At 48.5% G+C, this 27,193-nt stretch overlaps 5 protein-coding genes across 5 annotated transcripts; 2 read left to right on the plus strand and 3 right to left on the minus strand.

Moving 5' to 3' along the window:
• Nucleotides 1-591: 591 nt before the first annotated feature.
• PFICI_04595 (uncharacterized protein) lies at nt 592-2,764 on the plus strand (the record flags this gene model as incomplete). The annotated part of the gene is made up of 3 exons (XM_007833176.1): nt 592-2,293; nt 2,380-2,577; nt 2,676-2,764. The coding sequence occupies 3 exons, from the start codon at nt 592-594 to the stop codon at nt 2,762-2,764; spliced, it is 1,989 nt and encodes a 662-aa protein (XP_007831367.1).
• Nucleotides 2,765-5,153: 2,389 nt separating this feature from the next.
• On the plus strand, nt 5,154-7,371 carry PFICI_04596 (uncharacterized protein; the record flags this gene model as incomplete). The annotated part of the gene is made up of 2 exons (XM_007833177.1): nt 5,154-5,235; nt 5,321-7,371. 2 exons carry the CDS (start codon nt 5,154-5,156, stop codon nt 7,369-7,371), a joined length of 2,133 nt encoding a protein of 710 aa, XP_007831368.1.
• Nucleotides 7,372-8,261: 890 nt separating this feature from the next.
• PFICI_04597 (uncharacterized protein) lies at nt 8,262-9,552 on the minus strand (the record flags this gene model as incomplete). Its single annotated transcript, XM_007833178.1, has 2 exons — nt 8,262-9,236; nt 9,307-9,552. 2 exons carry the CDS (start codon nt 9,550-9,552, stop codon nt 8,262-8,264), a joined length of 1,221 nt encoding a protein of 406 aa, XP_007831369.1.
• A 3,307-nt stretch (nt 9,553-12,859) lies between these two features.
• PFICI_04598 (uncharacterized protein) lies at nt 12,860-13,225 on the minus strand (the record flags this gene model as incomplete). Its single annotated transcript, XM_007833179.1, has 1 exon — nt 12,860-13,225. The coding sequence occupies one exon, from the start codon at nt 13,223-13,225 to the stop codon at nt 12,860-12,862; it is 366 nt and encodes a 121-aa protein (XP_007831370.1).
• A 2,023-nt stretch (nt 13,226-15,248) lies between these two features.
• PFICI_04599 (uncharacterized protein) lies at nt 15,249-15,828 on the minus strand (the record flags this gene model as incomplete). Its single annotated transcript, XM_007833180.1, has 3 exons — nt 15,249-15,501; nt 15,573-15,656; nt 15,716-15,828. The coding sequence occupies 3 exons, from the start codon at nt 15,826-15,828 to the stop codon at nt 15,249-15,251; spliced, it is 450 nt and encodes a 149-aa protein (XP_007831371.1).
• Between the last annotated feature and the right edge of the window lie 11,365 nt (nt 15,829-27,193).

Below are 27,193 nucleotides of genomic sequence, written 5' to 3' on the forward strand. Positions count from 1 at the left end.
GTTTTTCTCTCTTTATTTTTTTTTCTTTCTCTCTTTTATCTCCTTTATCGATTTGCTTAGCTATTACAACTGACCTCCAACTACTCGAAATCGGTATAACACGTGATTAGTATTCGACAGAGACGAGCTTGCCTTGGAGTATCCGTTAAGCCGAACTCTAATGGAAGAAAGTGCCGACAACCGTCAACTACCTGCATGTCTAGGCTAGACTTTAATATATCGTCAACGTCAACTAAACGCGGGTTATTTGCCTACTATGGGTGGCTGCCAGAGCATCTCAACGGCGATAATAGGGCTCGGGCTTTACCACATAAGGCCGACAAAGACTGCGAGTAGAGGCTGAATATTGTTCCTAGAACCTGTGGAAATGTTTCTTATTTCCGCAGATGCCGAGTGTTTTCGCTACTCGGCATGGCGCTATATAATATGACATGCCACACATGGGCGATGAGTCAGTGCCTATAATTTGAGCCTACCATGAGTGAAATGTTTGTTCTGCCTTTTCGCATTGTATATAAGTAGGCCATGTGTGATATTGGTTTTGATTGAGGGCCACCTTGTTGTAAGATTCCGTTGCTTCCGTATATAAATATGCAATCTTTTCTGCAGTACAAGAGATTCAGACACGCCGTCAAGGCGCAGTTGGAGCGCAAACGAGCACTCGAAAACACATCAGAAAAGCACGATGATGATCAGACCCTCGTCAGAGGCAGCTTCTCACTGGCGCCAGGGTGCGGCGTAGATACTCAGGGAGACCTGGAACGCGGAGCTCGCGCCGAAGGTCGAGAGTATCCATGCCACCCATCTGACCATCTCCACGCGCCTCACGGGTATCGTCCCGGCGAGTTGACTGAACGCAATGATATGAGCGTGCCCCGCCAAGTTGACCAGACCATGGCTGCCACGAATCGTCCACAGGAAGAGATCGAGCCGCGCTATCGACCTTCCGAGTCCGATCATGAGGACGAGGATGGCCATGGAGACGCAGGAGAAGGGAGTAACGGAGATGGGCTCTCCCGTCAAGAGAGCAACTCCGATGCCTCCCTCGCTCAGCTCACGACGCAAGTTACCGAGGGCACCCGGCTGGGACGGCGATTGACTGGCATCAATGTACGCCAACGCAACACCAAGGAGGGCGGGGACGGCAACGTCTTTGTAGTGGGATACGAGGGTGATGACGATCCGCTCGACCCGCACAATTGGTCCTTTGCCACTCGGCTCAAGTGTACGCTGATCTTGGCGGCCATTGGTTGCGTCGTGGGTATTGCGTCTTCCATTGACTCGTCGGCCATTCCAGAGGCGGCTCGAGAGTTTGGTGTCAGCGAGGTTGTTGCCTCGCTCGGCACGGGCTTGTTCCTCGTCGGGTTCGGCGCCGGAGCACTAGTGGCCGGCCCCTTTTCAGAGACTGTGGGACGGAATCCCGTCTACATTGGCACCTTGATACTCTACATGATCTTTATCATGGCCGCCGGCTTGGCCCCAAACCTGGGAGCATGGCTGGCATTCCGGTTCATTGCGGGTGTCTTTGGTGCCACCCCGTTGGTGTGTGCCGGGGGTAGTCTTTCCGACCTTTGGCGGCCGATGGAGCGCACATGGTCTTTTCCCATCTTTGCAAATGCCTCTTTCACCGGTCCCGTGCTGGGTCCAGTCATTGGTGGCTGGATTGCTTCGTCGCCGCTTGTCAGTTGGCGATGGACGGAATGGATCACGCTGATTATGTCGGGCCTTGTGCTGAGCATTGTCATTCTCTTCCAGCCCGAGACTTATCCTCCTACTTTGCTGAAGTGGAAGGCAACCCACCTTCGCGACATCACGGGAGAGGACCGGTATCGCGCCGAGATTGAAATCAGAAAGGAATCCTTCTTGCACCGGCTACAGCATTCTCTGTGGCGCCCATTTCTGCTGACAGCGCGCGAGCCGATTATCATGCTGTTTGCTCTTTACCTGACAGTCGTCTATATCGTCCTCTTTGGATTCTTGGACGGCTATAACTATGTGTTTGGAGAGACGTATGGAGTCTCACAAGGAATTACGGGCCTGTGTTTCCTGGGCATTGTAGTCGGAATCTTTTGCGCTTCGTTCATGGTTCCTATCATATACAGATGGGCACAGAATGACTTGCGCAAGATCCAAGAGCAAGGGGGAGATCGGCTGCCACCAGAGTTTAGACTGTGGTTCAGTATGCTTGGCGGTGCGTTTGCGATTCCAATCTCTCTGTTCTGGATGGGTTGGACTGCGAGACCAGACATTTCAATCTGGAGCCCATTGATAGCAGGTGTCCTGTTTGGTTACGGTGAGATGATTTCCCAATACTCGATGCGACTGTCTTGCTTCATTCGTGATAAAAAAAAATGAATCTGCTGACAATGGTATTCCTAGGAATCCTTTGCGTGTTCATCACTAGTTATCAGTATATCATTGACTCGTACGAGTCATACTCGGCTAGCGCTCTGGCCAGTGTTACGATGATAAGATACATGGCGAGTGGCGGTATGATACCTGCCTCGATTCCCTTTTATCGGAATCTTGGGGTCGCGTACACTTGTACAATTCTTGCATGCATCAGTGCAGCAATGGGTAAGTGATTGATTGACCAATGAATCCCCCGGTGTATGGAGATTAGGATTGCGGGGATATGGAAGAAGCAAACCAATGTTGACGCGATATTTTTGCAGTCCCGGTCCCGTACGTGTTCTACAAGTATGGTCCTTGGATTCGGTCCAAAAGCAAGTATGCCATAACTGGTACCACGAGCAAAGAGTAGATGAATTGGTGAATGGAATGGGAGGAAACGACTTGTCGTTTAAAATGTGGTTTTCGGCGAGAATAAGGAATCATCGAGAAGTGAGGTTTGATACCATTAGTATACTCGCCGGCGGGTCTCCTAGGCATTTGGTCGCGTGCTCACTTTTCCGTACCGAATAAACCTGGTCAATCTGCCATTCAATGTGGGTACAGTCAAACAACTTCCCTGCAGCGTTCGGTGTTGGCCTAGTGCAGATACGAGGTGCATCCTCCTCTTGGGGCGAGATGATTATCGTCGATTGCTACCCAGGTAGACCAAGATTGTAAGATGCCAAGATGATTATCTAGTTTGTCAATGACCAGTCATACATCATTGCGGGATTATACTCCAAAGCAGCAGGTCGGCACATGGACTGAATGACTGGCCCACGAGGAATGCGCCCGCCAGACAGACATATGTGACGCACGGTGATGCTAATGTTGCTGCAATATGCGTGCGTACGTAACGGCTCGAGCATGCGACAGCTTCTGAGCAATAGCCGGCACTCATCGTGCTCAAGGGAAAAAAAGCCACTGCAGTTGGAGTGCAGCACTCGCCACGAGAGACGGCAGAAGCAGCAGGATATTCCCCGGGGGGCCCTGGGCGTTAAGCTTCTTGAGCCCACCCTCCCACGCGCAATCCATGGTCAGTTGTATCGAATAAGGATTGATCAAGCTGCAGATGCCGGCGGCTCTGGAGGACGGGACGGCGCCCATGACGGATTACGGATTGATTGCGATGTGGTCGCAGCGCTTGAGGAGATTTTCCAAAGGAGGGCATGTACCACTGCTACAGTAAAAAAAAGTCCCCAACTCTCTCGACGGATTTTGACGGGTCCTGGGTGGTTGACATCTTGGAGATTGGAAATTACCGAGAGAAGCATTGCGCGGTGCTCATCCATAAGCGCTTCTATTATTGGCGCTTCGATAGTCTTCTTGACCCGAGTGGACGAAGAATGGATAATCCCCCGGGGCAAGTTAGTTCGTAGCACATACACGTGTACTGTTAATTAGCTGTCCCTTAGTATACATACCTAGGTACCACAGGCAGTATGCAGATCGGTCGCGGTGCTGAGATCAGGATGGAAGAAGCCGACGATAAGTGATAGCGGGTGTGCATCTTCAGGGCGTTTGCTGGTCTCAGTGCGCGTTGTGATCAGTGTGTCCGGGGTCTTCATTAAATGCTCGTCTCCAGCGAACGATCGAGGCTGTTCTGTTTTCCCCATCCCCCCCATGCACCCCCCATTCTGGACCCGCTTCTGCATTTCTGTGGACTCGCTGTCTTGCATTTGCAGCATTTGGGCGACCCCCTAGCCGAGGAAATACGGGGACCTTGGGACGGATTTCCTTTCTGTCCTTACCTTAGCTCGCGCTGGCTCCCGGCAATCAACCTTATTAATTAGGTGACTTTGCATCCTGCACTGTGAATTGCTTCTCTGCATAACAAGAAAATGGTCTCTTTTTTCTCCTTTTTTCTTTCTTCTTTCCACCATCTTACCGACAAATCCTCCAGATCAGCTCATTCTTGAGTTTGTTTATGTTGTACTGGCAGTCGTCGAAAACCCCCCCTAATACTTCCCTTCGACTGTACCTATTCCCGACGCTTGGGCGATCTGAACCTTTGGAAAGGGACCAAAAAAAGCCACGCCGTTGATTGAGTGGTCCTGAACTGAAATCGCTCCGTAACGGATTACGCGCGTCAGCTCGCTTCTTACTTAACCCACATCGCATCCCATCTGAGCGGCCAGCTTCCACTTTCGCCCTCACCCATTGGACTTTTGAAGCGTGTCATTCCGACTGATCTTCGTCCTCTTTTGCCCTACTCAGCGCTGTCTGTCATCGCTGGCATTCTAAACTTCTGACGACACCTTGCTCCTCTACTCCAAATTGTCCATCTTCCGGGTACTCCGTACCGATTCCACTCGTTTGCCCAACGAAACAACTTGCAACGCTTGAACGTGCGCCCACTTCGTCCGTCATCCTGCTGCGCGTGGCTCCGTTCGGCTTACCCAAAACCCAAGACCATACGACCTCGATCACCGAGACTGCTAAGCTCTCCGCCCAACGTCTGAGCCTCAGACATTTGCATCCTTTGACACTGCGCACACCCGCTAGCTGCCGCTGTCGATCATTGATAGCAGCTGTAGTCCTGTACTACTAATAAGCAGCAACCACCACCGCCCTGTCTGCAACTATTTGTGGAACGAACGCATAATAGCACCAAGCCGCTAAACTCTGATAACAATTGGGATAGCACCGAGCAGAGACGCTCAGTCGCAGGTACCTTTTTTGGACCCTCAACTTATCTCTTCTTCTTTTTTGATGGTTTGTGAAGACCGCCCAAAGCAAGTACAGTAGTATTGTGAACAATGGGCATCTTCGCCAAGGCAGGCCTGAAATGGCTCCTGTCTTCACTCGTCTTCTCACAAGCGCAAGCATTCTACATTCCTGGTAAGTGCCCGTCTAACCCGACGTTACCGAAGTCAACGCAATGGTGTGATTTTAAATGTCTGACATTTGGGATTTCCATGCACAGGCTGGTCGGTCAAGAGCTATAAAGACAACGAACAAATACCTTTGTTGGTGAACAAGGTCTACTCCGACAACACGCAGCTTCAATACGCCTACTATGATCTGCCGTTCGTCTGTCCTCCTACTGGGAAGCACTCGGCCGGAGGACTGTTGAGTGGACAGAGCATATCATTGAACCTCGGCGAGGTCTTGCGGGGCGACCGCATCATTACCTCGGACATTGATCTAACTGTTGGTCAAGACAGCGAGTGCAACTTTCTCTGCAACCAGGAGATTAGCCGAAAGGATCTCAAGAAGGCCAAGGAGCTGGTCAAGGATGGGTACGTGGTCGAATGGATCGTTGATAACCTTCCAGGCGCTACTAGCTTTGTCACTGTCGACAAGACCAAGAAGTACTATGCTGCCGGCTTCAAGCTTGGCTATGTTGATTACACCTCAAGCAAGCCTCGCTACTATTTGAACAACCACCACACGATTGTCATTCGGTGGCGAAAGGCCCCCGGCCGTGATGGAGACCGCGGTGGCAAGGTTGTGGTCGGTTTCGAGGTCTACACCAAGAGCATTGGAGATGGAGACAAGCGAGAGGACGGATGTCCGGCCGACCTTCACAACATTGATGAGCATTTTGAGCTCTACATTACCCCGAACAAGACGACAAACTTTGCTCAACAGTATCCGGACTCTTCGTATTATCCCGAGGATGAAGAAGCCGATGACGATGCCACGCTATCAATTCCATACACGTATTCCGTGTACTGGCGCGAGGACGACTCGGTTGAGTGGAATAGGCGATGGGATTTGTACTTTGTAAACCAGGAAGAGGGTTCCAAGATCCACTGGTTAGCCATTGTCAACTCCTTGATCATTTGCGGTCTCTTGACTGGTGTTGTTCTCATGATTCTGGCCAAGACTATTCGCACCGACATCAAGGGCTACAAGGAGGCTTTGGCTGAGGACGGAAAATTGCGCGTCAAGCGAGGTCGTAAAACAGGGCTTCTCTCTCCGCGCTTGGAAAAGGGTACCGGCCTGGGATTGTTGGATCCAGAGGGCAAGATGGAAATGGAGGATGACCTCTCTTCCGAAGACGAAGGTCTCGAAGACGTTACTGGATGGAAACTTCTCCATGCCGATGTGTTCCGCAAGCCTGCATACGGATATATTCTTGCTCCCCTCGTAGGATCCGGCATGCAGCTCCTGTTTATGGCCATTGGTTTGGTCTTGCTCAGCGCCTTCGGTATCCTGAACCCGAGCTTCCGGGGTGGCTTCATCAGCTCGGGTGTCGGTCTTTTTGTCTTTGCCGGTCTCTTCTCTGGCTATTTTTCGGCCAGAGTCTACAAGAGCTTTGACGGACAGCACTTTGGCAAAAACTCACTCATCACCGCCATGCTGTTCCCTGGTCTGCTTTTTGGCCTCATTTTCGTTCTGAACCTCTTCGTCTGGGCTCAGGCTTCAAGCACAGCTATTCCCTTTGGCACTTTGGTCGCTATCTTGTTGCTATGGCTCTGCATCCAGGTCCCTCTGGTATATGTAGGCTCATGGTACGGCTATGTCAAAGCGGGAGCATGGGAACACCCTACCAAGACGAGTGCCATTCCTCGACAGATTCCCCAGCAGGCTTGGTACATCAAGAGCCTTCAGGCAATCTTGCTTTCTGGACTTATCCCATTCGCCGTCATCTTCATCGAGCTGCTCTTCGTCTTCCAGTCTATGTGGCAAGATAAGAGCGGATACTATTATGTTTTCGGGTTCTTGGCTGTAGTGGTTGTCATACTGGTTTTGACCATTGCCGAAGTCACGGTTGTGACGGTCTATGTTCAGCTTTGCTCCGAGAACTACCATTGGTGGTGGCAGTCCTTCATGGTTGGAGGTGGAAGCGCTGTGTGGATCTTCTTGTACTGCGTGTGGTACTACTTTGCCAAGCTGCACATCTCGGGCTTTGTCAGCTCCATGCTGTTCTTCACCTACAGCTTCATGGGCTGCTGCGTCTACGGCCTGCTCACTGGTACCGTCGGTTTCCTGACCGCGTACGCTTTTGTGAGGAGAATTTATGGGTAAGTTTTCCTCTCATGTATAGAATCGAGACTGTACATGGCTAACACTATGAGTAGGGCTATCAAGGCGGATTGATGTCTCTGTGCTAGCGGCACAATGATTTAATGGAATAACCTTATTCATGATAGCGGGTTCAGTCTCACTCACTTTTCTTTGCTTTTCACCAAGCATATAAACCGGCGCAACGGCTCGAATTCAAATCCAACTTTTGGCGCAAACAGGGGCAACGAAACCCAATTACCAATCAAAACCCCTGACCAGGTGGCTTGAACAATGTTTAATCAATTTCCGTTCTGTATATAGTCCAATATGTCAGATCGAATGCAAAAAGAAGAAATCCTGTAAGCTTTTGGTGACAAGAAATTAAGGTTATAAATACAAATGTCACTTTGACCTTCCGTACAGTTGAGACTTATGTGATCAGCGTATATCTATTTGCTAACAAATAGCATATGGACTAGACAGTGACCAGACTTGTTGCACCACCCACAATCTACAACCACGCCCTTGCTATGCAATGCCCCAGTAGTTGATGTTCAAAAGTCAGCCGCCTCTAGTATGAAAACTCCCCAGCATTCCGTGCCCACTCCATGACCCTTCTTCTTTGAGAAGGCCCACATATCAAAGAGGCGAATGCTCGTCGTCTGTTGCTATCCAAGGTCTGTATATATTTCAAACCCCCATGAATTCATCATTCGACCCAAATGAGAAAATAAAAGATCAAACGCCAGAAACTCCAGTAGCCCATGCGTTGTCGTCATGAAAGCTTTTCTCCTCTAGTATCGACTTTGCAGATGGTATCTTCGACCTATTGCGACGCTCCGTCTTTGAATCTTTCTCCCTCTGCCTTGCCCTTGTTCCCCGAAAAGGCCTTCTCTAGTCGTCACCATCTCTTAAATGCCAAATAGCGTCTTCATCCTCTCGTACGTGTAAAAGCTGACGGCTACCATGGGAACGACCTTCATGTACCCAATGGTCAGTCCGACAAAGAAGCCGGGGAATCCGCGCTCCTTGAAAATGAGACCAGCCGTCTCGCCAATGCGCAGACGGTGACCGTCGCCCACTGCACCGCTAACTTGCATGCGCCGCCGAATCACCTCGAGCGGATACGAGACCGTCTGCGAGACGGCACCCGAGATGCCGCCGGCCGTCAGCTCGGCCCACGCGCGCAGCGGCGCCGGCTTGTCGGTGGGGGCGCCCGCGGGTTGCGGGAGTGTCGTGTACTCGCGGATCGAGGGGTGGCGGAACAGGTCGCCGGCCGTGTCGTGCGTCAGGAACGACATGCCGGCGTAGGGGACCATGCCGAGGATGGTTGTCGAGAAGCCGCGGTAGAAATTTATGAGACCGGAATGGGGCGTCACAGCTGCCTGCACGGCGCTCGCGGTGGCTGTGGCCGTTGCCGAGGTCGATGTGGCGGTCGCTGACCTTGCTGCTGCTGCTGCCGCTGCGCCGTTGGTGGGTTGTTCGTGGTATATCTTCTTGCAAATGGCAGCAAGCGAGGAGCTCCTATGCTTGGTCTCAAAAGCCAGGCGGACGCGAATGACCTCGAGCGGGTAGGTGAAAAAGACAGAGGTGACACCTGCCTGGGCACCAGCGAAGAAGCGGCGCCACCACGTCTCCTGGGCTGGCGAGGTGATCATGAAGGCGCGGAATTGCTCGTAGGCGACGAACTTGATGGCGGCGTAGGGGTAGATCTTGAGCAGAGTGGCTGAGTGGCCCCGGAACAGGCCTGGGACGCCATTGCCGGCGTAGATGTCGCGCACCGCCCGCGCGAAGCCGGCCCATGAATTTTGGTACTTGGCGAATTGCGGGTTGCTCGTCTGGAAGAGGATCTTGACGCGGTCGAGGGGCGCAACGGTCGTCTTGGCCTGGTAATTGAGCAGGAATTGTTAGCGATCTATTTCTTGTCTTGCCTACTTGGCTGACCGATCTACTTACAGCACAACCTGCCAGTCCACCAGCGATGCCAGACCGTATCATGTAGTCCATGCTGTGCTTGTCTGGCCGCTTCTTCGTCCTCGACTTGACCGGTGCATCGACATCGTCTGGTATTTGTGGTGGTGTATCCGGGGCTCTGGTCGTCCCTCCGCCCGTCATGACGCCCCCAGCTTTTCTAAGGGCGCCGTCCATCTTGCCGACGATGCTGTCCGCGTGACCTTCTCTTGGTATGGGTATATCGGACATGGAAGCATCTTGTGTCGGCATTCCCCACCCTTTGCGTGTTGTGCGGACGCTCCCCCTTGGTGCGGTGGAAGGTCTAGACGGTGGTTCGCTATGATGCTCGCGTGAGCTGCGTAATTCCGCTCTCCTGGTTGGGCGGATTCCTTATTCCGAACCACAGGGCTCGGCTGAGGCCTTTCTCGGGAACAAAGAGAGAGTAAGCGAAGAGAAGTGGCGAGATCTGATCACCTTTCTACTCACTTCCCTGCTGAAATGCACGGCGACAACTCTATTTTGAAATGTCAAAAAAAGGAACAAATAGAAAAAGGGCAAAGGAAAAACCAAGACAAAACTTGTTACGACACCAAAGTAGACAGCGATCTGGGGAAATGTGGGCATGGCAAAGTAGCGCGCTGAAGAAGGGCCCCAAGTGCCCCCTCGTGATTGATTGACTCGGTACAAAGAGTGCGGTAGCCCCGGACCCCTAACGCTTTTGCGAGGCTAACCGCGGACGTCATTTCTCTGCCTTCTCCTCCAAACCTCCACATTTCCCATCCCCCAGGCCGAAGTTTGCCGAGCTATTCCGGTCCTAGTGATTATAGTGACTGGAGAGTATATAAAGGTTAATAAAAAAAGTACTCTCAATGCGCATCTGTTTTGATTGCCACCATTTAGCTATACTTGGTGGTAGAAAAAGTTCCAGCAATCATCTAGCGGCACTTTTTCTTCAGGTGCGTTTTACGAAGTGCATCCAATTGTGCACTCGCAAGGTCAACCTATCTTCGTTCATTCAGTTCAAAACAAGTACATTTCCTAGGGAATAATCATTTGGTGGGGGGCCAACTAATACCAAACGGACTGGACTTGCTCAAATATTGACAAAATTGAGTCGATGAGAATGCTGTCCGCTCATCCTGGCCGCTGAATTGAATACCAAATCCTTTAATTTTCCGTGTTGGCGTTATACTATGCCACCATATGTTGAGCCACCTTTTATTCTATAGTCCTGTTCCAAGTGTCCAGCTGCTCCCTGGGCAATGACCCAGATTTTCTCCTCTCACCTATCGTAATAACACTGTCGCGCCAGAAAAATAGACACGAAGTTGATTTTCATGAAAGGTCAAGGCTCATGCCGAATTCGTAAACTCCTGAGATGCAGGGCGAATGGAGGGGTGGAAGGCTGCGATTCGTTTATAAAGGGAGCCGTCCATCTTCTTCGCCCATGAGCAGCCGTAAGCCGTCCAACATAGACAAGAGAAGGGCGCGAAACTGTCGCCAAGAACACTTCAAAACACATTCTTTGAGGCCGACGGCTATGAATATTCCTAGTTGGATTGCGAAAGGCGCCAAGTCGAGAGAACCGTCGCCGCCAAGGCGCAGGGTACCAAGAAATCCCAATACCGCGCCGACACAGAGAAGATGATAGATGCAGGTTCTGTTCGATATCAAGTTAGCCATTCCCTGATTCCCTTGATCAATAAGAGGGATAATTGGCAAGAGAGAATTTCATACATTAAGAACTTGGAAACTTTGGCAATCTCGAGGAAGCAAAGCCAAATAAAAATTACGAGCAGAACCAACCATGCAAAATATGGTCTGGTAAGTATCTCTAGATGTAAGTTACGTTTGTTCCCACCCGAGGCCTCAAGAGAAACTAACGTCGCTCCAACAATCAATCGGTGTTGACCTTTTTTGCTCTCGATCGAACCAGCAATCATAATCGTTAGTGCCAGGAGTGTCGATATGATGTAGATTCCCCATCTCAACATCAGCATTGTTGTCGCATGGTGTGCCATCTTGTCGCTTGTAGCTGGTGACGTCCCAGACTGGGATAAGATGATATTCGCCCTGTAGATGTCTCCGTATGGTGCATCACTGCCAAAACAAGAAGATGCCATATGACATTGGAAAGAATTTGTCAGGAAAAAGTGGTTTAGAACCATGGGTGGGAAGGTTTCTTTTCCTTGGGGAGTGCGGGATTCATATAGCAAAGTTTCCAGATGGATCTGGGGAACCAGAAATCGCAGTCTGCCTTATTATTGTCTGTCTGTACGGCCGGGCCAAATGGTCTAATCACGTTTCTGTGATCAGTCTCCAGGCCAAATGGTCTAATCACGTTTCTGTGATGATTCTCCATTTTTCATGCACGGTAGGGCCATAGTTTCGTGCGGAGAACCTGGGAGGTGCTGGTTATCCGTCTGTTCTTTCGTGCGGAGAACCTGGGAGGTGCTGGTTGTCTGTCTGTTCAGTCAAATTAAACAGCCTGGTTCCGTTTTTTGTGGACGGTCAGTACCTTTCAAGGGCTACAGTTTTCTGTGTTTCTTTCTTTCTCGCGCTCACCACAGCCCGACGGCAATGTTTTGGCACTATGATTGTGCCAGCCTTTTTCGCTCTCACGCTGTGCCAATTTTTTTCTCAACTCAGCCATTTGTGGCAATTAGTCCTAACAGTTTTCAAAGACCGGGCTAGAAATTTGTGTAACTTATTAAACATGCAGGTTTTCCCTCACCACATCCTTTTTCAATCCACTTGAATCGCAAAGACATTCTCGGCCGCGGGCCGCGTTTAAAGTGCTGACGATGATTGGCAGTTGGCTGCCTAGAGTCCAGCAGCCACCATCATTTGCATAATGTTTGGGTGGAATGTTTACTACTGGGCGAAAATTTTTGGCCCTGCGCCACCGTTCTGGGAGGAGAATTATATTTCTGAGCATCTGCGTGATTGTCTGAGCTGATGCAACCCCCACGATTGACGTTGAATGAGTGGGCTCCCGGGCGCCTTGAAGCTCGTATTTTGACACTGGCAGAAGAACATGTCAATCTAACTAGCGCTTTTGGCTCGGTTGCAGAGTTCAAGAAGAAAACCCGGCATTCCCATACCTGCCCACCGCCTTTAACTCGATATAATGCCAGCTCATTAATCTTCTCCATATCATTACAAGTTTATACTGCTGTAGGTTCGTATAAGTGCCAGTGAAGCCACTTTATAAGCACAATTGCTCCAATAAACAGTATAATGGTGATAGTGGATAGGCTGGTATATGATTGAAGACATGTAACCCCACTTGGTATTGCTGATTTAGGGAATGGCTTTCCCCATTTAGTATCTAGCGCTTTTAGTATAGCCACAAGCCTAGGTAGGGGAAGGATAAAAGCGAACGCTAATTATACGCTCAGCCTATGATAGCCATATATGCCAAGAACTGCTGCTCGTGCCCCCAAGTATCAAGCCAATTCGCACAGGCAAGCCTACGTTGACGGCCAGTCAAAGGGCCCATGCGCCATGGGACGCGAGGAGCGGCTTTCTTCCACGGTCGTCAAAGTCGGCCTCTTCAATGGAACCTCCATGGGTTGTCCTCAGAGCCATCGCCAGACGTGACAATACTGCGCTGGAATACCGTGACGGAGTCTGGCGTTGGCGACGACAATGTCTGACGTGCATTCCGATTCGCAAGGCTTGGCAGCGACGGTGCATACTGACCACTTTCATATCTGGGAAGTTGCGAGTCCTCTGCGCCCATGAAAACTCGTAGTCCCTCCAAAGTTGAAAGTATCAAGCCGCGAATCTTCCTCCAGGACACCATTGATGCACATTCTTGAAGACCGACAGCTACAAGTATGCCAGTTTGGATTCCGATCGGTGTCCAAAGGAAGAGGGTGTTGCTACTGCCCGGCTGCAAAGAACTCAAGAAGGTCATGGTTGCTGCAATACACGCGAGATGATAGATACAATTTCTACGGAAACGTTCTTTCTTAGCCTTGGTTCCAAGAGTACAAAGTTGAAGGGTAACGTACGTAACCATACTAGAGGTCTTGGTCACTTTTAGGAAGGACAGCCAGACGAAGGTGCCAAAGAAGACCAGCCACAGAAAATATGACCTGTATAAAATGCATCAGTGTTTAAACTCCTGTTTCGGGGAGATATGCAAACCAACGCAGCTACTGAGACCAGCATACTGTCATTGTGTTCCCCCAGCGTGCCAATTATAACACTGACAATTGCAGATATTGATGATATGACATAGAGCGCTCGTGTGACCTTGAGCATAACTTCAGTTTGCGTTGTCATCGGAGTTGATGTTGTCGGGTGACTATACTTGGGTGTAAAGATGGACGAGAGTCTTCACAGGGGCTGTGATATATCGAGCAAGGTGGTGGTGATTGTGGTGACAAAGGCTGTAAGATGAGAGAGTGGTATTAAAGAAATGATGAGACGAGTAGTTTGGAAACTGTTTGCTAGATAATTCATGATCGAAAGCGGGTGGACATGTGTTAAATAAGTAGTAAAAGTTAATGATCCTTGAGATGGGATTCAGCATCCCTGGATTTGCTGACAGTGAGATGTCCAGTATTTCCCGATCATTATTCCAATTTTTACATTACAATCGAGTTCGCCAAGATACGGCACGTTTGTCAGGGGTGTGTTGTAATGATTGGCTCGCTCGTTGACTCGGATGGTATGGTCTCTTCCTCTTTGCGGGGCTTGGTTAGCTCAACCCATCCAGGGCGCTTGATGCTATTGACCACTTATTGGGCTGTTCACCACTCATATTGTGTGGGAGCTAGAACCCGAAAGCAGCAGCTCTATCAATATACTGGGTAGGTTGCCCGATGCACATGAGGTTTCGTGCATCATCGGTGCAGTAGTATATCCATCCCCACGCGCGCATTTCGCGCGGCAATGTGGGACCCGGGTGCACATGGCCATTCTCGTGGCTTTGCATCTATGGCGATCCAGGGTCTTTCGGACTCCGCCGCGCCAGGTTGGTAGTCTTTCTGCCCTGGTTTAGTATGGTTTGACGCAGCCAAGAATTGTAATGGTGCATTAGTTTTCAGCGATTAGAGGTGGATGGATTCTCTGGTACAGTGTACTTTTGAACTGTACAGCGTCCATCCTGCTACCAATCGGGACGGTGTGTCTTGCCGGCATGTTGCGAAGCTTAGGTATATAGTACGCAGTAAGGGCCATCCACAGGTGGGCAATAGTGGCTGAATGCTTGAAAGCAAAGTAAGAAACAAGGACAAAAGCTTTCGGAGTCGGCTGGATGACGTTTCCCTCCACACGTGGAGCCAGGCTTTGGCTGGCCACCCACTCAGGGGGTGTATACTTCATAAGCTTCCAGCATATTTGAACTTTTGATCTTGCAGAATTTACAATCACGATTTCAAGGACTGGCATTGATTTTTGACGGTCTGGCATGAGCTTCAGGCTCACTACGGCCAAGACGGTACAGTAGTTGGGACCGCGAAGGACCCGACAGATCGGCTGTCATACACACGTATTGAAAAAGATCCAGCTCCAGCTTAAAGCTGTTCAATCTGATGCGGCAAGCTGCAATTCTCCGAATTGGCCCGAGTCGGTGATTATTATCCTTCAAGGTAGCTCGAGTATCTGTTTTTCCTTGTAACTGTGGTCATTGTACATATCTCTCACTTGTCATATTGATTGTTCTGGTTCTAACAAGATATGATATCATGATTAGAACCCTTGTATGAATGTATCCTGCTTGACAAAAGTAACATGAAGAGCTGCAAGCGGCTCAACAGCATTATCCTTGCTTCAGCGCCCAAAATGGAGTGCAGCATCAACGTATGGCTGGGGAAATGATGGTGGAGAATGACACGGCGCCAAGATAGAAGAGAAGCTGCTGATATCGAACAACATGGGTGAAAATATGATGTGTCGAGAGCATAGCTTGTAACGTTCTGTGAAGCCGTACTTCACAGAGGAAGATGCTCGTCTTGGGCGCCCATGAGAAGCCGCAGTCCATCCAGAAAAGACAGGAGAAGTCTACGGAAATTTCTCCAAGACACTACAGAAGCGCATTCCTGGAGACCGACGGCTAGAAGTATTCCTACTTGGATTGTAAAAGGAGTCCAGAGGAAGGAAATCTTGGCATTGTAATTTCCATTGTGAAGATAGCCGAGGAAGGCCAGCGTCGCTCCAATAATGATGAGATGATAGAAACAGATTCTACATAAGAAAGTACTTCTCGTGAGTGTTTGATAGATCTAAGTGTCGGTGAACGCATGCAAAGAACATACCTGTGGAAGTCGGAGTCTTGAGAGACCCTTAGGTAGGAGAGACAGATGAACACGAGAAACAACACAAACCACAGCACATATAGCCTAGGAAGTATTCACGTCAGTCATGTCTTCTATTTAAAGATTATCAGGACCGCACTTACGTGGTTACGGCAACACCAAGACGATCGCTTTGCTCTGCAAGCGTGCCGAGGCCTACGATGACCGATGCAGGTATTGTCGCGGCGATGTAAAGTCTTTTTGGTAAATTTTGCATTGTACGAGCTGGAGAACTGATCAAAGTAGAAGAAAGTTCTCCATTCATTTGCCAGTACATGATCGAGGATGGAAACAATAAAACCTGAAGATGAAGGAGAAGGAAGCAATGCGTGAGTCGTTCTGTGTATTATGTCCTAGTATCGACCAAGACAATGCTAGTTGCTGGATGTATCTTGTTTATCCTCTTTTTTGGTCTTTGCGCTTCTCATCCTTTGATTCTCAATATGAGCGACGTAATATGAACGTTTCTGCGTCACTCAAGGAGTCAGATAGGCCTCAAGGCCCGTGGTCATGAAGAGGAAGGATAAAAACTTATTCCAGATGCAAAGTGCAGTATAAAAGGAGCGACTACCACCGATGCTATATATGTGATCGATAGTATATATTTCCTCTCTTCTTACTAGTGTTGTGTATATGCGTTAGCCGATCATAAGGCTCGAGCGAGCCCATTCCGTGATCCTGGGCTCCGGCGGGTCTGACGAGCCACCGAACAATGCCGCCCATTAGGTCCATCGACTACTTATGTGCCTTCGCAGCCAATCGGGACGCTTTATCCAATGCAATTTGCAAGGGTACCATAGACTAATCCACGCGCGACACACGGTTAAATTCCCTTTCTGGGACTACGTCTCACCCGGACGAGTCAAATAGCCTTTTCTGCGTTCGGACATTGCTGACTTACGGGAAGGATGCAGACGTGACACAGCATGGTGGGGCTGCAATACCAATACGACCACATATACAGAGCTTGAAAATATGCAATTCTGTTGTCCTCACTTCGTCTGTTTTCGCGTCTAGGCAGTCCCTTTACTATGCCGCTTGGTTGCGGCCGGCAAGTCTGGTCGCGACGCAGTAGATAGGCAACACTTCTCTGCAATTATCGCCACCGTGATGTTTCAGCTAGTAGACTCGTGACTACTGACACTTGACTGAAGATCGCATGAAAATATATAGAAACCGCAAAAAAAAAAAAAAAAAAAGAAAATTCACAGAAACTTCTGTTTGCATACACATGCTGGGATTGTGACCTGGAGACCAAGCCTGGTATGTAGTCTTGAGAAAAGAGCCAGTGCACAGTCTAGGTAAGCTCGACGACTGCTTCGGCGATGTGAGCTCATTGGTCAGCAACTTGGATGGCGGCTGTTGGTGAGCAGATCTCAAAAATTGATTGAATATATGCGACCAAGATTGTTTGACTTGAACACATGTGCTGGACTTTGGGGAATTCAATACCAGGGAAACTGACGTCACCTCTATTTCTTCGTCGCACCCAAGTTGCATGACATGGCCATCTAGGACTTTTTGCAGCGCGGCAGTCTGGACAAACGCCCGCCACCTCGTGTCATCAACCTGCACAGCCACCGCCTATAGCAGATGAGAAGTCGGCCATTGGACGTATCGGTGGGGCCTCTCAAGTCACCCTTATTGACCCTTTTATTCCCCCTTCACTTTTCCCAAATCGTACTTATTGCTGCAGAATAACGTGAACCATAAGAAACCATCTGTATTATGCTAACCTTAAGTGCTTTGCATGATTTTCCTGGGTACCTGAGTATCGTCAGAGTATAATAATGCAGTAGGTAATCCGTTGGGACTAAGACCCCCACGCTCCATTCGACATCCCACCATTAGTGGCGGAAGGGGCGGGGCGGGGCGTGCTAGGCCCCCCCCGAGTCCAGCGACTCCAGCCAGCAGTAGCTTATTTAGTATAAGAACAACCCTATTGTCTTTTTGCTGTCTAGCTTGTTTGCAGCCTACTCTGCTATCTCTGTACTTCTTTTATCAGCCATAGTAGTTCGACCTAATCGATTGTGACACTATTTTGTCACATTTCAAACTTCCTGCACCTGTTTACACGACTATCGAGAAAAGCCCAACTAGAATCATATACAAGATGCTTTAGCGTGTGCATTTGATATCATAATATTACATCCAATCCAGATTGATCGGTTGATCTCCTCCGTCAAGGATGGCCCCATTAAGGGAGCAATATACCGGTCTATAAACACGAGCCCAATATGAAAAGCTGTACTTGAAAGAACAACTCTTACCTATCTTGACCTACTTGCACATTTATTTCTAATCTATCGTGTTCCACCCGATCTTTCAGGGGAGAAATGGACTTGGACTTGGACTTTTTGATCATATATCGCAAGACGCACAGCCGAACAATTTCTCGAGTTATTCCTAGCCAACGCAGCTTCGTCACAATCGTGGAACCTTTGGTTTCCGAAGAATTGGATCTGATATCTCGAACTCGGTCCTACTGCACCTGAAGAGGCAGACTCTATATGGCTAGAGTTCGATGACTGGTTGAGGGTTCAGTGGATAGCCAGGGAAAACGTGAGAGATATGATACAGATGAAGCCGATATTGTCGACAAAACCATGCGCTTGCTAGTTGCATCGTAGATGGCAAAGTACAAGGGCACGAGTCTATCTGGGGAGGCCTTGCTCCTCGGCATCCACAAGTAATTGTCGCAGTCCGTCCAGAGAAATCAATATGAAGCGCCGCAGCGAATGTAATAGAAGTAACGAAAAGTCCTGGAATGTTCTTTGTGAGACCAAGGCGCATTCTTCGAGACCAACACCGAGGAATATGCCAACATGAATGGCGATGGGTAACCAGAGGAAGAGCGTGGTGTCGTCACTAGCTTGTAGATAGTTGATGAAAGCCATTACTACTCCAATACATAAGAGGTGGTGAACACAACTCCTATTGAATAACAAGTTTGTCATTAGGGATGACTCGAAAAAGGGAGGCATCGGACATACATGAAAAACTTGGAATCTCTAGCCACCTCTAGGAAGTAGAGCCAGACAAACAAGACGAATAGTACAAGCCATATCATATACGGACTGTAGAAGGACTGATATGAGCTTCGTCTCTTCATGCGTGAGATGTCGGGAGTGTGCCTACATGGTCACGGCCGAGAGCACTCGATCATCTTGTTTCCCAAGTGTGCCAGCAACCACAATAGTTAGTGAAGGAATCATCATTGCGATGTAAAGCCCCCTTCTCACATGCAGCATTATGATGGATTGAAGGTACAGACTGATATCTTTGATGCCAGCCGAAGTAAGAATAAGTGAGCCGGTACAAGTAGAGAAAAGATGTGAATTATAATGGCTTGTCCAAGGTCAACGAAACAACACGAAGCCAGATCATGTGCCATCATCGTTTCTTAAATAAATTGAGAAACGAAAGGCAATGAATCTACCAGTTTAGTGACTAGGTTTTCGATCAAAACGACGTTGAGCTGTGGACACTGGAGTATACCCTAGGAGCCCAGCGGTCTGGGTGAGGACCCATACCCCAAACTGGATTTGAGTCACTTACGGCGCTTGGTTGTGATCATGATCTAGCATATGCTACTCTTGAGGCATATTGTACTCGCTATTGGATGGCTTGGGCACGTCAAGTAGAAAAGAAAGCCGGGGACGTGACATGGGTACCTAGTGTCTCTCGGGCGTACATGGAGCTTAAAGCCGCGAGAGATTTTCAGGTTCAAAAGACACTTCATTGTAATTTTTTTCAGATGCCCGATGCAGGTTGGATCTTGCCGGACTCGCGCACGCCCCTGCAAGCTGACTCGTGTATAGACCCTTGTGTTTGCTGCGACTGTCTTGACCGTCTATCCGTTGTTAGACGCTAATGTGGAATAGGAACGTTGGTTGGCAAATGCGTGTGAATTGCCATTACGTCGGGCGACCCATTGGCCTGTGCGTCCTCTGCAGGGTGGATAGAGGAAAAGACAGGTTCAGAAGTTGAGGAAGGGAAGGCAGAGGGGAAAATCCCGCCCTTCGAAATCAGAAAGATCCCACAAAACTCTCCCTCACCGGCCGGTTGTCGCTTCAAAGTTGCCCAGGGACCCCGCGGGGGGCTGAGGTGAGAGGAAACGAGGAAGGGAGAGGAAGGAAGAGGAAGGAAGCGGAAGGAAAAGTGGGGGGGAGGGGTTCGAGTCCTGACGCAACTCTATATGATCCAGAGGGACAGCAACTGTTCTCGTGGTGCCAGGCTTTGGTCTCCCCGCAGCTGCATTGTACCTGGAGAAAAAAGCCCAGTTTTGGAACTCCAGCTGTAGTTCCATCCCGAAGCTCTTGCACCCGTGTCGAGGTGTATCGTCGGGCGGTGTGAGAGGATGGGCTTCTCAAAAGCGCAATTATACAGTTTGACATTGCACGTCCACAAGCCAAGATTGCCCGGCCCGCAGCACAACTTGCTAACATCACCACAGTCAAGATCATATTTGATCCCAATACGCTAGAAGTTAATAAAGTGGAGTGACGTCTGCCGCCCCTCAATAACAATGGCTTTGCTGGTGAGAATCGCGTTGTAGTGGCATAGCGGCATTTCTGACTCCGACTTGGATTGTGGAGCCTACGATTAATAGACCCTGTCAGATACCCTTACCGTGAGACAGTGTCATAGATACGAAAGCTGACCCATGGAAACCCAACGCTTCGTTCTTGAAGACAGTCGTGAAATGGATTGTCTCTGCTACTTGAAATCTCGTCGACGTGATCGAAACCGCGACGGGGGTGGTGACGACTGATTGGCCCTGGCATTATCACATTTCATTGGTTGCTTAATCTCCTCCTCCTTGGGATTTGAATCATCAGACGGTGATCGATTATACCTTGGAAGGCTATACCACTTGTGTCATCGAAAGTATTGAAATAGTAGTTGATACAATTGGTGGTGTTATATGACCACGGTCCATTATGTATAATAATCTCTATAAACTGTGGAACTCCATTTAAACGAAAAATCGATTTGAAACACCAAGAAGAGTCGCATCTTTTCAGCTTTGAATCCAGTCGAAAATATAAATTGATGCCCTGTCGCTGGCTATGTTGTATGTGGAGAGAGTTGTCTTTTATATTTCGTCGTCAATCGGCGTCCGGCTCAAATTGAAACCGATATCGAGGTGGAATGAGTTTAAGAAGCCCCTGAAAGAACGATGCCGTCCCTAAAAGCAGAGACAACAGCAGCCATCTACGAAAGAAAAGGTTGATTGGAGTCCTAAAATTGGAGGTGATTTGAATGGAAATATATGAGTCGCGACTAGGTTAATAACACCCGGCGTATGCGTATTGATATATGACCCCAGTAGATTTTGCTCAGAGTCAGTCTCTGGTGACGGACGGTTATAGATTTGTGTGAATGAGATGGTTGTAACGACGTAGGCGAACTGGCGGAGGTTGAATTGGTGGCTGTTGTTGGATGATGTGAGTTTGGGATACGAGCCTCCTCACTGCATCCTCGAGACTGACTGCAAACATGATACCGATCTGAATATAGACTGGCATCCGGACTGAGAGGGTATCACTTTGGTTGTGGCCATAAGTCTCGTAAAAGTGAATCGTGGTAGAAATGACGACAGCATGGTAAGTGCAGCGTCTGTGTTGAAATGTCTTTATATGAGTGCCTGCTCAAGTGTATGTGGGAAAAGGGAAAAGGACTTACATTATGGCTCCTGGCTCATCCAAGGAAAGCCAGACGAATGCAACAAATGACAAGATCCAGACAATGCCGGACCTAGAAAGACCTCAATGTAAGCCTCGTGTCTGTAATTGGCCTATATGCAACAGATGGAATGTATACTTACACAGCCATCGTGACTGATCTACAGTCGCCTTGGAGTCCAATCGTGTCAATACACACAAAGGCAAATGCTGCCACCATGGCCGTGAGGTAAAGGGTCCTTTGAAAGCTGATCATGGTCGAGCTTGAAAATATAGTGCGATTCCTATGCAGTAGAAAGAGGGTGAAAATCGATTGCAGCTCAATCGTGGAGCTCGTGGAGCTTTTCCTCACCCACAGAGAATGTAATAATCAAATACAATAGTAAAGAGTGGAAGGGAAAGAGTCCGAAAGACTTGATATCATTCGCAGGGAATAGAAAAGTATAATAGGAAGAAAATGGTTGATTCGTACACGTCTTGTACTGGAAAACTTAGAGATGGAGCCGGCAGTCAGAGCGAGAGACGCGGGGATCGGGTCCTAATATACCTATGCGATGGTTTTGTCTCAAAAATGAAGAGTCCCGTTCGTATTCACACTCCCTGATCGTTAGAGCCGCAACCAGAAAGTGTCCGTGCGAGGGAGAGGAGGTCACAACCAATCTGTCCAGCAGCCACGTTCAAAGGTTCGTCGTATCATATAATCATCAACACCTTTAATTCGCGATGCCTCGACCAAAATCAATAGCAAAAATACGCAGATGCCTTTACTAGTATGACAATTGATTATGTTGTCGGATCAAATGGTTTTTGGCTAGAGTTAAGAGGCTGGGAGCTCGAGGGACGGTGTGAGCCCTTCGTAATCTGGTATATATCCATTGTATTTTCTGCAGCGACACACAACGATGAAGTGGATAACCATCAGCACTCAGGTGCTGAGCATCGAGGTAAATGAGAACATAGGTACTTCCAGACCCCGGGCAGGCGCATCGCCTCGTCTAATTCGCGGTGCAAATCCAAGCAATCAAGTCCCAGCTGTCTTAATTGAGTGCACGGATCACAACGCTCTAGTCTGGTATTTTGTACCTGCATACAGCTAAGCAGGCAGCTAGGTACCGAGGGAAACACTCGGGAATTAGAAGGGATCAAAGATTCTAAGAACAAGGGCAATGCAATTGTCGTACTGACGTAGTCAGTACCCACCGCAGATCACCTGCGTGGGTATATAGTTCGCTCTTCAGCACCTCTCTTTTGTAGACTAGAGATCAACTCAGACAACTTTCAATGCTTCCTCGATCATCTCGTCTTCAGTTCCCCCTTCACACACCGGCTCAGGTGAGAGCAACTCAGTGCTAGTATCTTGATTTTTAAGCAAGCGGAGATTCCATGGTGCCGTGGAAGCTCCAATCTGTACCTCTCCACAGATGCTAAACTCACCGTCCAACACCGCAAGCTAAGAGATTTTTGCCCATTATAGCATTCTTTTATGCTTAATCATTTGATTTTCTGTTTTGTTCCTCAGTCTAGGACGAGACGAGACGTGACGTGACGTGAAGCGGTTGGGTTGGGGGTCAAGGAGGCACCCATGCATTCCATGGCGTATCAGAGACATTTGAGGTGCCGCGGTCAACAAGCAAGATACTGAATATACACACGAAACCGGCGGCCTCCGTCTAACGAACGATTATCACGACACGACGATCGCTCTGGAACGTGATAATTGCTGGCGCACGCTGAACGATATGGTTAACCATGACCCATCTCACCGGGTCCCGGTTTCAAAATGCGCAAGACCAGCATCTATACGAGTAGACTTCCATTGCTTGGTTGGCGAGGTGCGAGTATCGTTCCTCATGCGTGAGCTGTACCAACTCTTCTGGGCTTCAGTTACGAGGCTTCTGATGACGTATCTATGCCACTTTCTCGCATATTTGCCTGTTTCATGAGAGAACTGGCAAGCTCACTCACTAGCTTCCCCGGGCGCCCAAATTCCCATGGTCAAGGTTTGTAATAATCCGGAGATCGGGGTTACGATTGCCCGACTTTGACTTTCTAGATCAGCAGAGTTTCCGTTGCCCAAGTGAGCGGGCGAATCTAAAAACCAGATGCCAGACGGTCCGTGGATGGCTCGTACATTTTCGCGTGGTCCCCGTTGGAAACGCGAATTTAGCACTTGTCACGAATCGTATGTTTGATTGAAGCCGAGACAACCAATGACACAAGGAAAGGTCCAAAGTTAGAATGTGGCAGTACATGAAATATTAAAAACGAGAACTCAGCGGCCGAGATCGTCAAGTTTTGGTTTTTATACGCTACCCAAGCCTGTCGCACTAAATTCTGCGCGCAAGTCGCCATTAACCAATCCTGTGTGACCGATGCTTGATGAATCTACCGTAATAGGAAGTTCACCATTTCCCCGCATCTTAGCCCGCCTCTAAATGCTGTTGATCATTATTGTATCCTCGCAATGTGCCTGGCTGTCAAGTGGTACGAGAATTACCAGTAGATGGTATCGTACGTAGAATAGCTGGGCTTGCTTACGCTGACCTGCCACTGAGCAGGTAGGTAGAGACCCAAGGTTGAGGCAGTAGAGGGATGCACGGCATCAAGCAACGGTATCCAAGCAATAGTTTGCATTTATATGTTAATCTGATTCTTGTTTACCTTGGTGTTTTTCATTCTTCAAGCCTTCAAATGATCACTTGTATTATTATTGCGCCAAATCCTGAATGGTTCCATAATAATGATATAAGGGTGCTAACTTATACTTCAGGTATCTAGTGTAGTATAAGTAATACCGAACCGGGGATCCCATACTTGCAGGTGGTATTCCATCATTTTTCTAGCGCTGTTTCCAAAGGCGGGGCGGAGCGTGCCGAGCTCCCCTGACTAGAGCTAGTGCATAGGAAGTATAGCTTTGTCTTTTTTGTTTCCACCCTCCACAATTCACATAACATATAAATTACCTTTACCCGCTCCTGTAAACTCCAGTATACGAATGATGCTACCAAAACAGCGGCCGATCGACTCTTGACTCTGCATCGTCCAAGCTTCATGAGAATAGAATGTGTTTTTGAATCCCGCGCAGCACTGAGCAACACACTGATAGAGTCAAAAGGATTCACTCACTTTGTCCAGAATTTTTATTCAAAAAAAAAAACCCTATATCCCTCCACTCATTATATATCAATACATAAAACCAATATTCTCGCTCTCATTTTCCAACTGACCACCTTGGGGGGGATCTGTATCTATACACAAATGTTCTTTCTTCTTGAATATATGCCGAAGGTCAAATGAGGTAGTGGCAGGGTGCTTCTGAAAACTGATTGAAGTATCTCGAAAGCGGGCACTAAATGATTTAGTAGTCGCACTAACTACGGCACTGCTTCATCCTCAACGTTCGTCACCATTCTCTCCCATTGAATTTTACCAAGCTTTTCATACATTTGCTCGATATCGTATGAATATGATACAGACAAGGGCAGTTGACAGCAGCCAGATTTGGGCATGAGCCTGTAATGCCAAAAGCCACCTGATGAGCCCAATGAATCAATGGCAACGCATAATGCCGCACCCTTATGTGGGAAGCCGTTCACCCCCAGTGTCCGTAAGAAGACCTCGTAGTCCGTTCAAATTGGTTAAGAAAAGGAGTTGTAATGCGTCCAAGACCGACAGAAGGAGACCGCGGGACCTCCAACATAAGGCTGAAGCGCATTCTTGGAGACCAATACCGAAGAATATTCCAGTCTGTGTTGCAATAGGAATAAAAAGGAAGAATGTATCGCTATCTTTGGCTCGCATAGAATTGAGGAAAGCCACTACCGTGACGATGCATAAAAGATGGTAAACGCAGGTTCTGCATGGAGGAATGCCCCTTCGTTAGACGGAATCATTGCAGACAAATAGAAGAGGGTAGGCAGAGGGAGGAAAGAGCTTGAGAGAAGGAAAAGGTAGGGTTGGAAACATACATGAAGAATATGGAGTCCCTGGCGACCTGCAAGAAGTGCAACCAAGTGAAGAGAAAGAACAAGATGAACCACACAAGTAATGATCTGAGAGATGCACATGTTAGTTGTATGTCGTCCCAACTCAAGTCTTCTGGAGCGAGCATACGCAGTTGCGATGATTAGATTTTGTTCGATCTGTCTTTCAAGTGTGCCGATGATTGCAAGAAGCATTGATGGAATCATCATTGTGATATAAATGCCCCTCCTCAAACTCATCTTAACCATGGCGTGTAGTGGCAGGAGTGTATAATGACTGTTTAAAGCCAATACGTCTAACGAAAACCACGCCAAAAAAATAAAAAAAAATAAAAAAAAAATCGGTATGACTGTACACTGAGACACAGAAACAAAGGAACGGGATTGAAGGCATCAAGTCGAAATATATAAAGAAAACCCGGTCTATGAAGATCTCACTTGCAGGTAGGTCTCTTCCGGGCGTTTGCCCACTGAGACTGAGCTTAAAAACAATGTCGTTTCTCCGTGATGCCTTGGTTTGTATCATGGAGACCAGGGCAGTGCCAGGTGCCTGTATGGCAGAAGGCTGCATCCGGGATTGCAATAGAGCCTAGCTCATGCGCAGGAAAGTAGTCCCCCAGTACATTTGCAGACCAAGATATCGGTTCCCCTGGCATGGGTGCCCACTCGCGGCGGGCTTTGCGACTGTACAATACCAGTGGCCCAAGAGCCCCGAGGATACTAGTGAGGAATCTAAGCGCATGTAGAGTGATCATTTACCACGGAGGGATGCATCTTACAATTTTGTGATCTTATGGTTGCATATGCCATGCGTGCCTCACTCGCCAATTAAAAAAAGACCCCTCATTGTAACCCCACCTTTGCCATGCTGCAACACAACTCCCAGCGGAATTGGGGTTGCCGCAATCATACAGCGCGCATACTACGACTCTCTCTCTCCAAATGTCTCGATGCATCATATCCAATTGAAACGGCCCACGCAAAACAATTGTAGCACTTCCTCTGCCTTCTCCGAGATTTCGCAACTTCCCTCCCTGGATCTTGTCCAGGCTCGTCCGAGGCAGTGTCTCTACGTACCTACCACGTAGTAGATGACTTATGTACCCGAGAGAACAGGGATTATGATCTGCGCAGTCTCTGGGCACGTTCGAACCAGAAAATAAGTGTGGGATGCATACTGGACGAGTGTCAGCATGGTGATTACAGCGGCTTCTCCATCCGACCAACGATTCGGCGCTTTATTGTTTCAAGAACACGTGCCGTCCTCGAACAGCGCTTCAATGCAAAGTATGCAATGTCTTGTCCCGACCATTTGCTATACCCCATTGCAAACATTGACCCTTCATATCAGCCATGCCACTTAAAGCATAACTTATGTAATTAATTTCTGGAAAGTTGGGCGCGGGTGCGCAAAGTGTCGTTGGATAAGTCGCTTTCAAATTAATTGTTCGAAATCCCTGAAGAAGCACATAGTCGATTTTATTCTGTACATTATGGTCGGGTCATATGGGGCTGCTCGATTCTCCGAGGCAAGATTGGCTTCTGATTGATTTACGCCTCGTAATGAATCCTGTCTAAGATATAATTTCTTGATACGGAATAATCCATTCTAAAGAACGGATTACATACAGGCTCCTTGAAGTTGTTGCCTTTGCTGTCAGACCTAATGTATAATACAGCAAGTAGCGCCTAGCCAGCTTGTTATGCAAAGCTATTGTAAATGACTGGGCGGCCCGTTCTGTATTGTCTTACCGATCAATATGGGGCTTTTGGTAGATCGCGAAATTTAGGATCTTACTCATTACAAGGTCAACTTTCTCGTCCTGGTCGTGATATTTGTGGGGGCCTCGATTATTACAAGGTCGACTTTTGCGTTCTCGGCTAAACGTGATTTATATTCTTGATATTTATA

This window comes from Pestalotiopsis fici (assembly GCF_000516985.1).
Source record: "Pestalotiopsis fici W106-1 unplaced genomic scaffold PFICI_Scf_3, whole genome shotgun sequence".
Lineage (NCBI taxonomy): Eukaryota > Fungi > Ascomycota > Sordariomycetes > Amphisphaeriales > Sporocadaceae > Pestalotiopsis > Pestalotiopsis fici.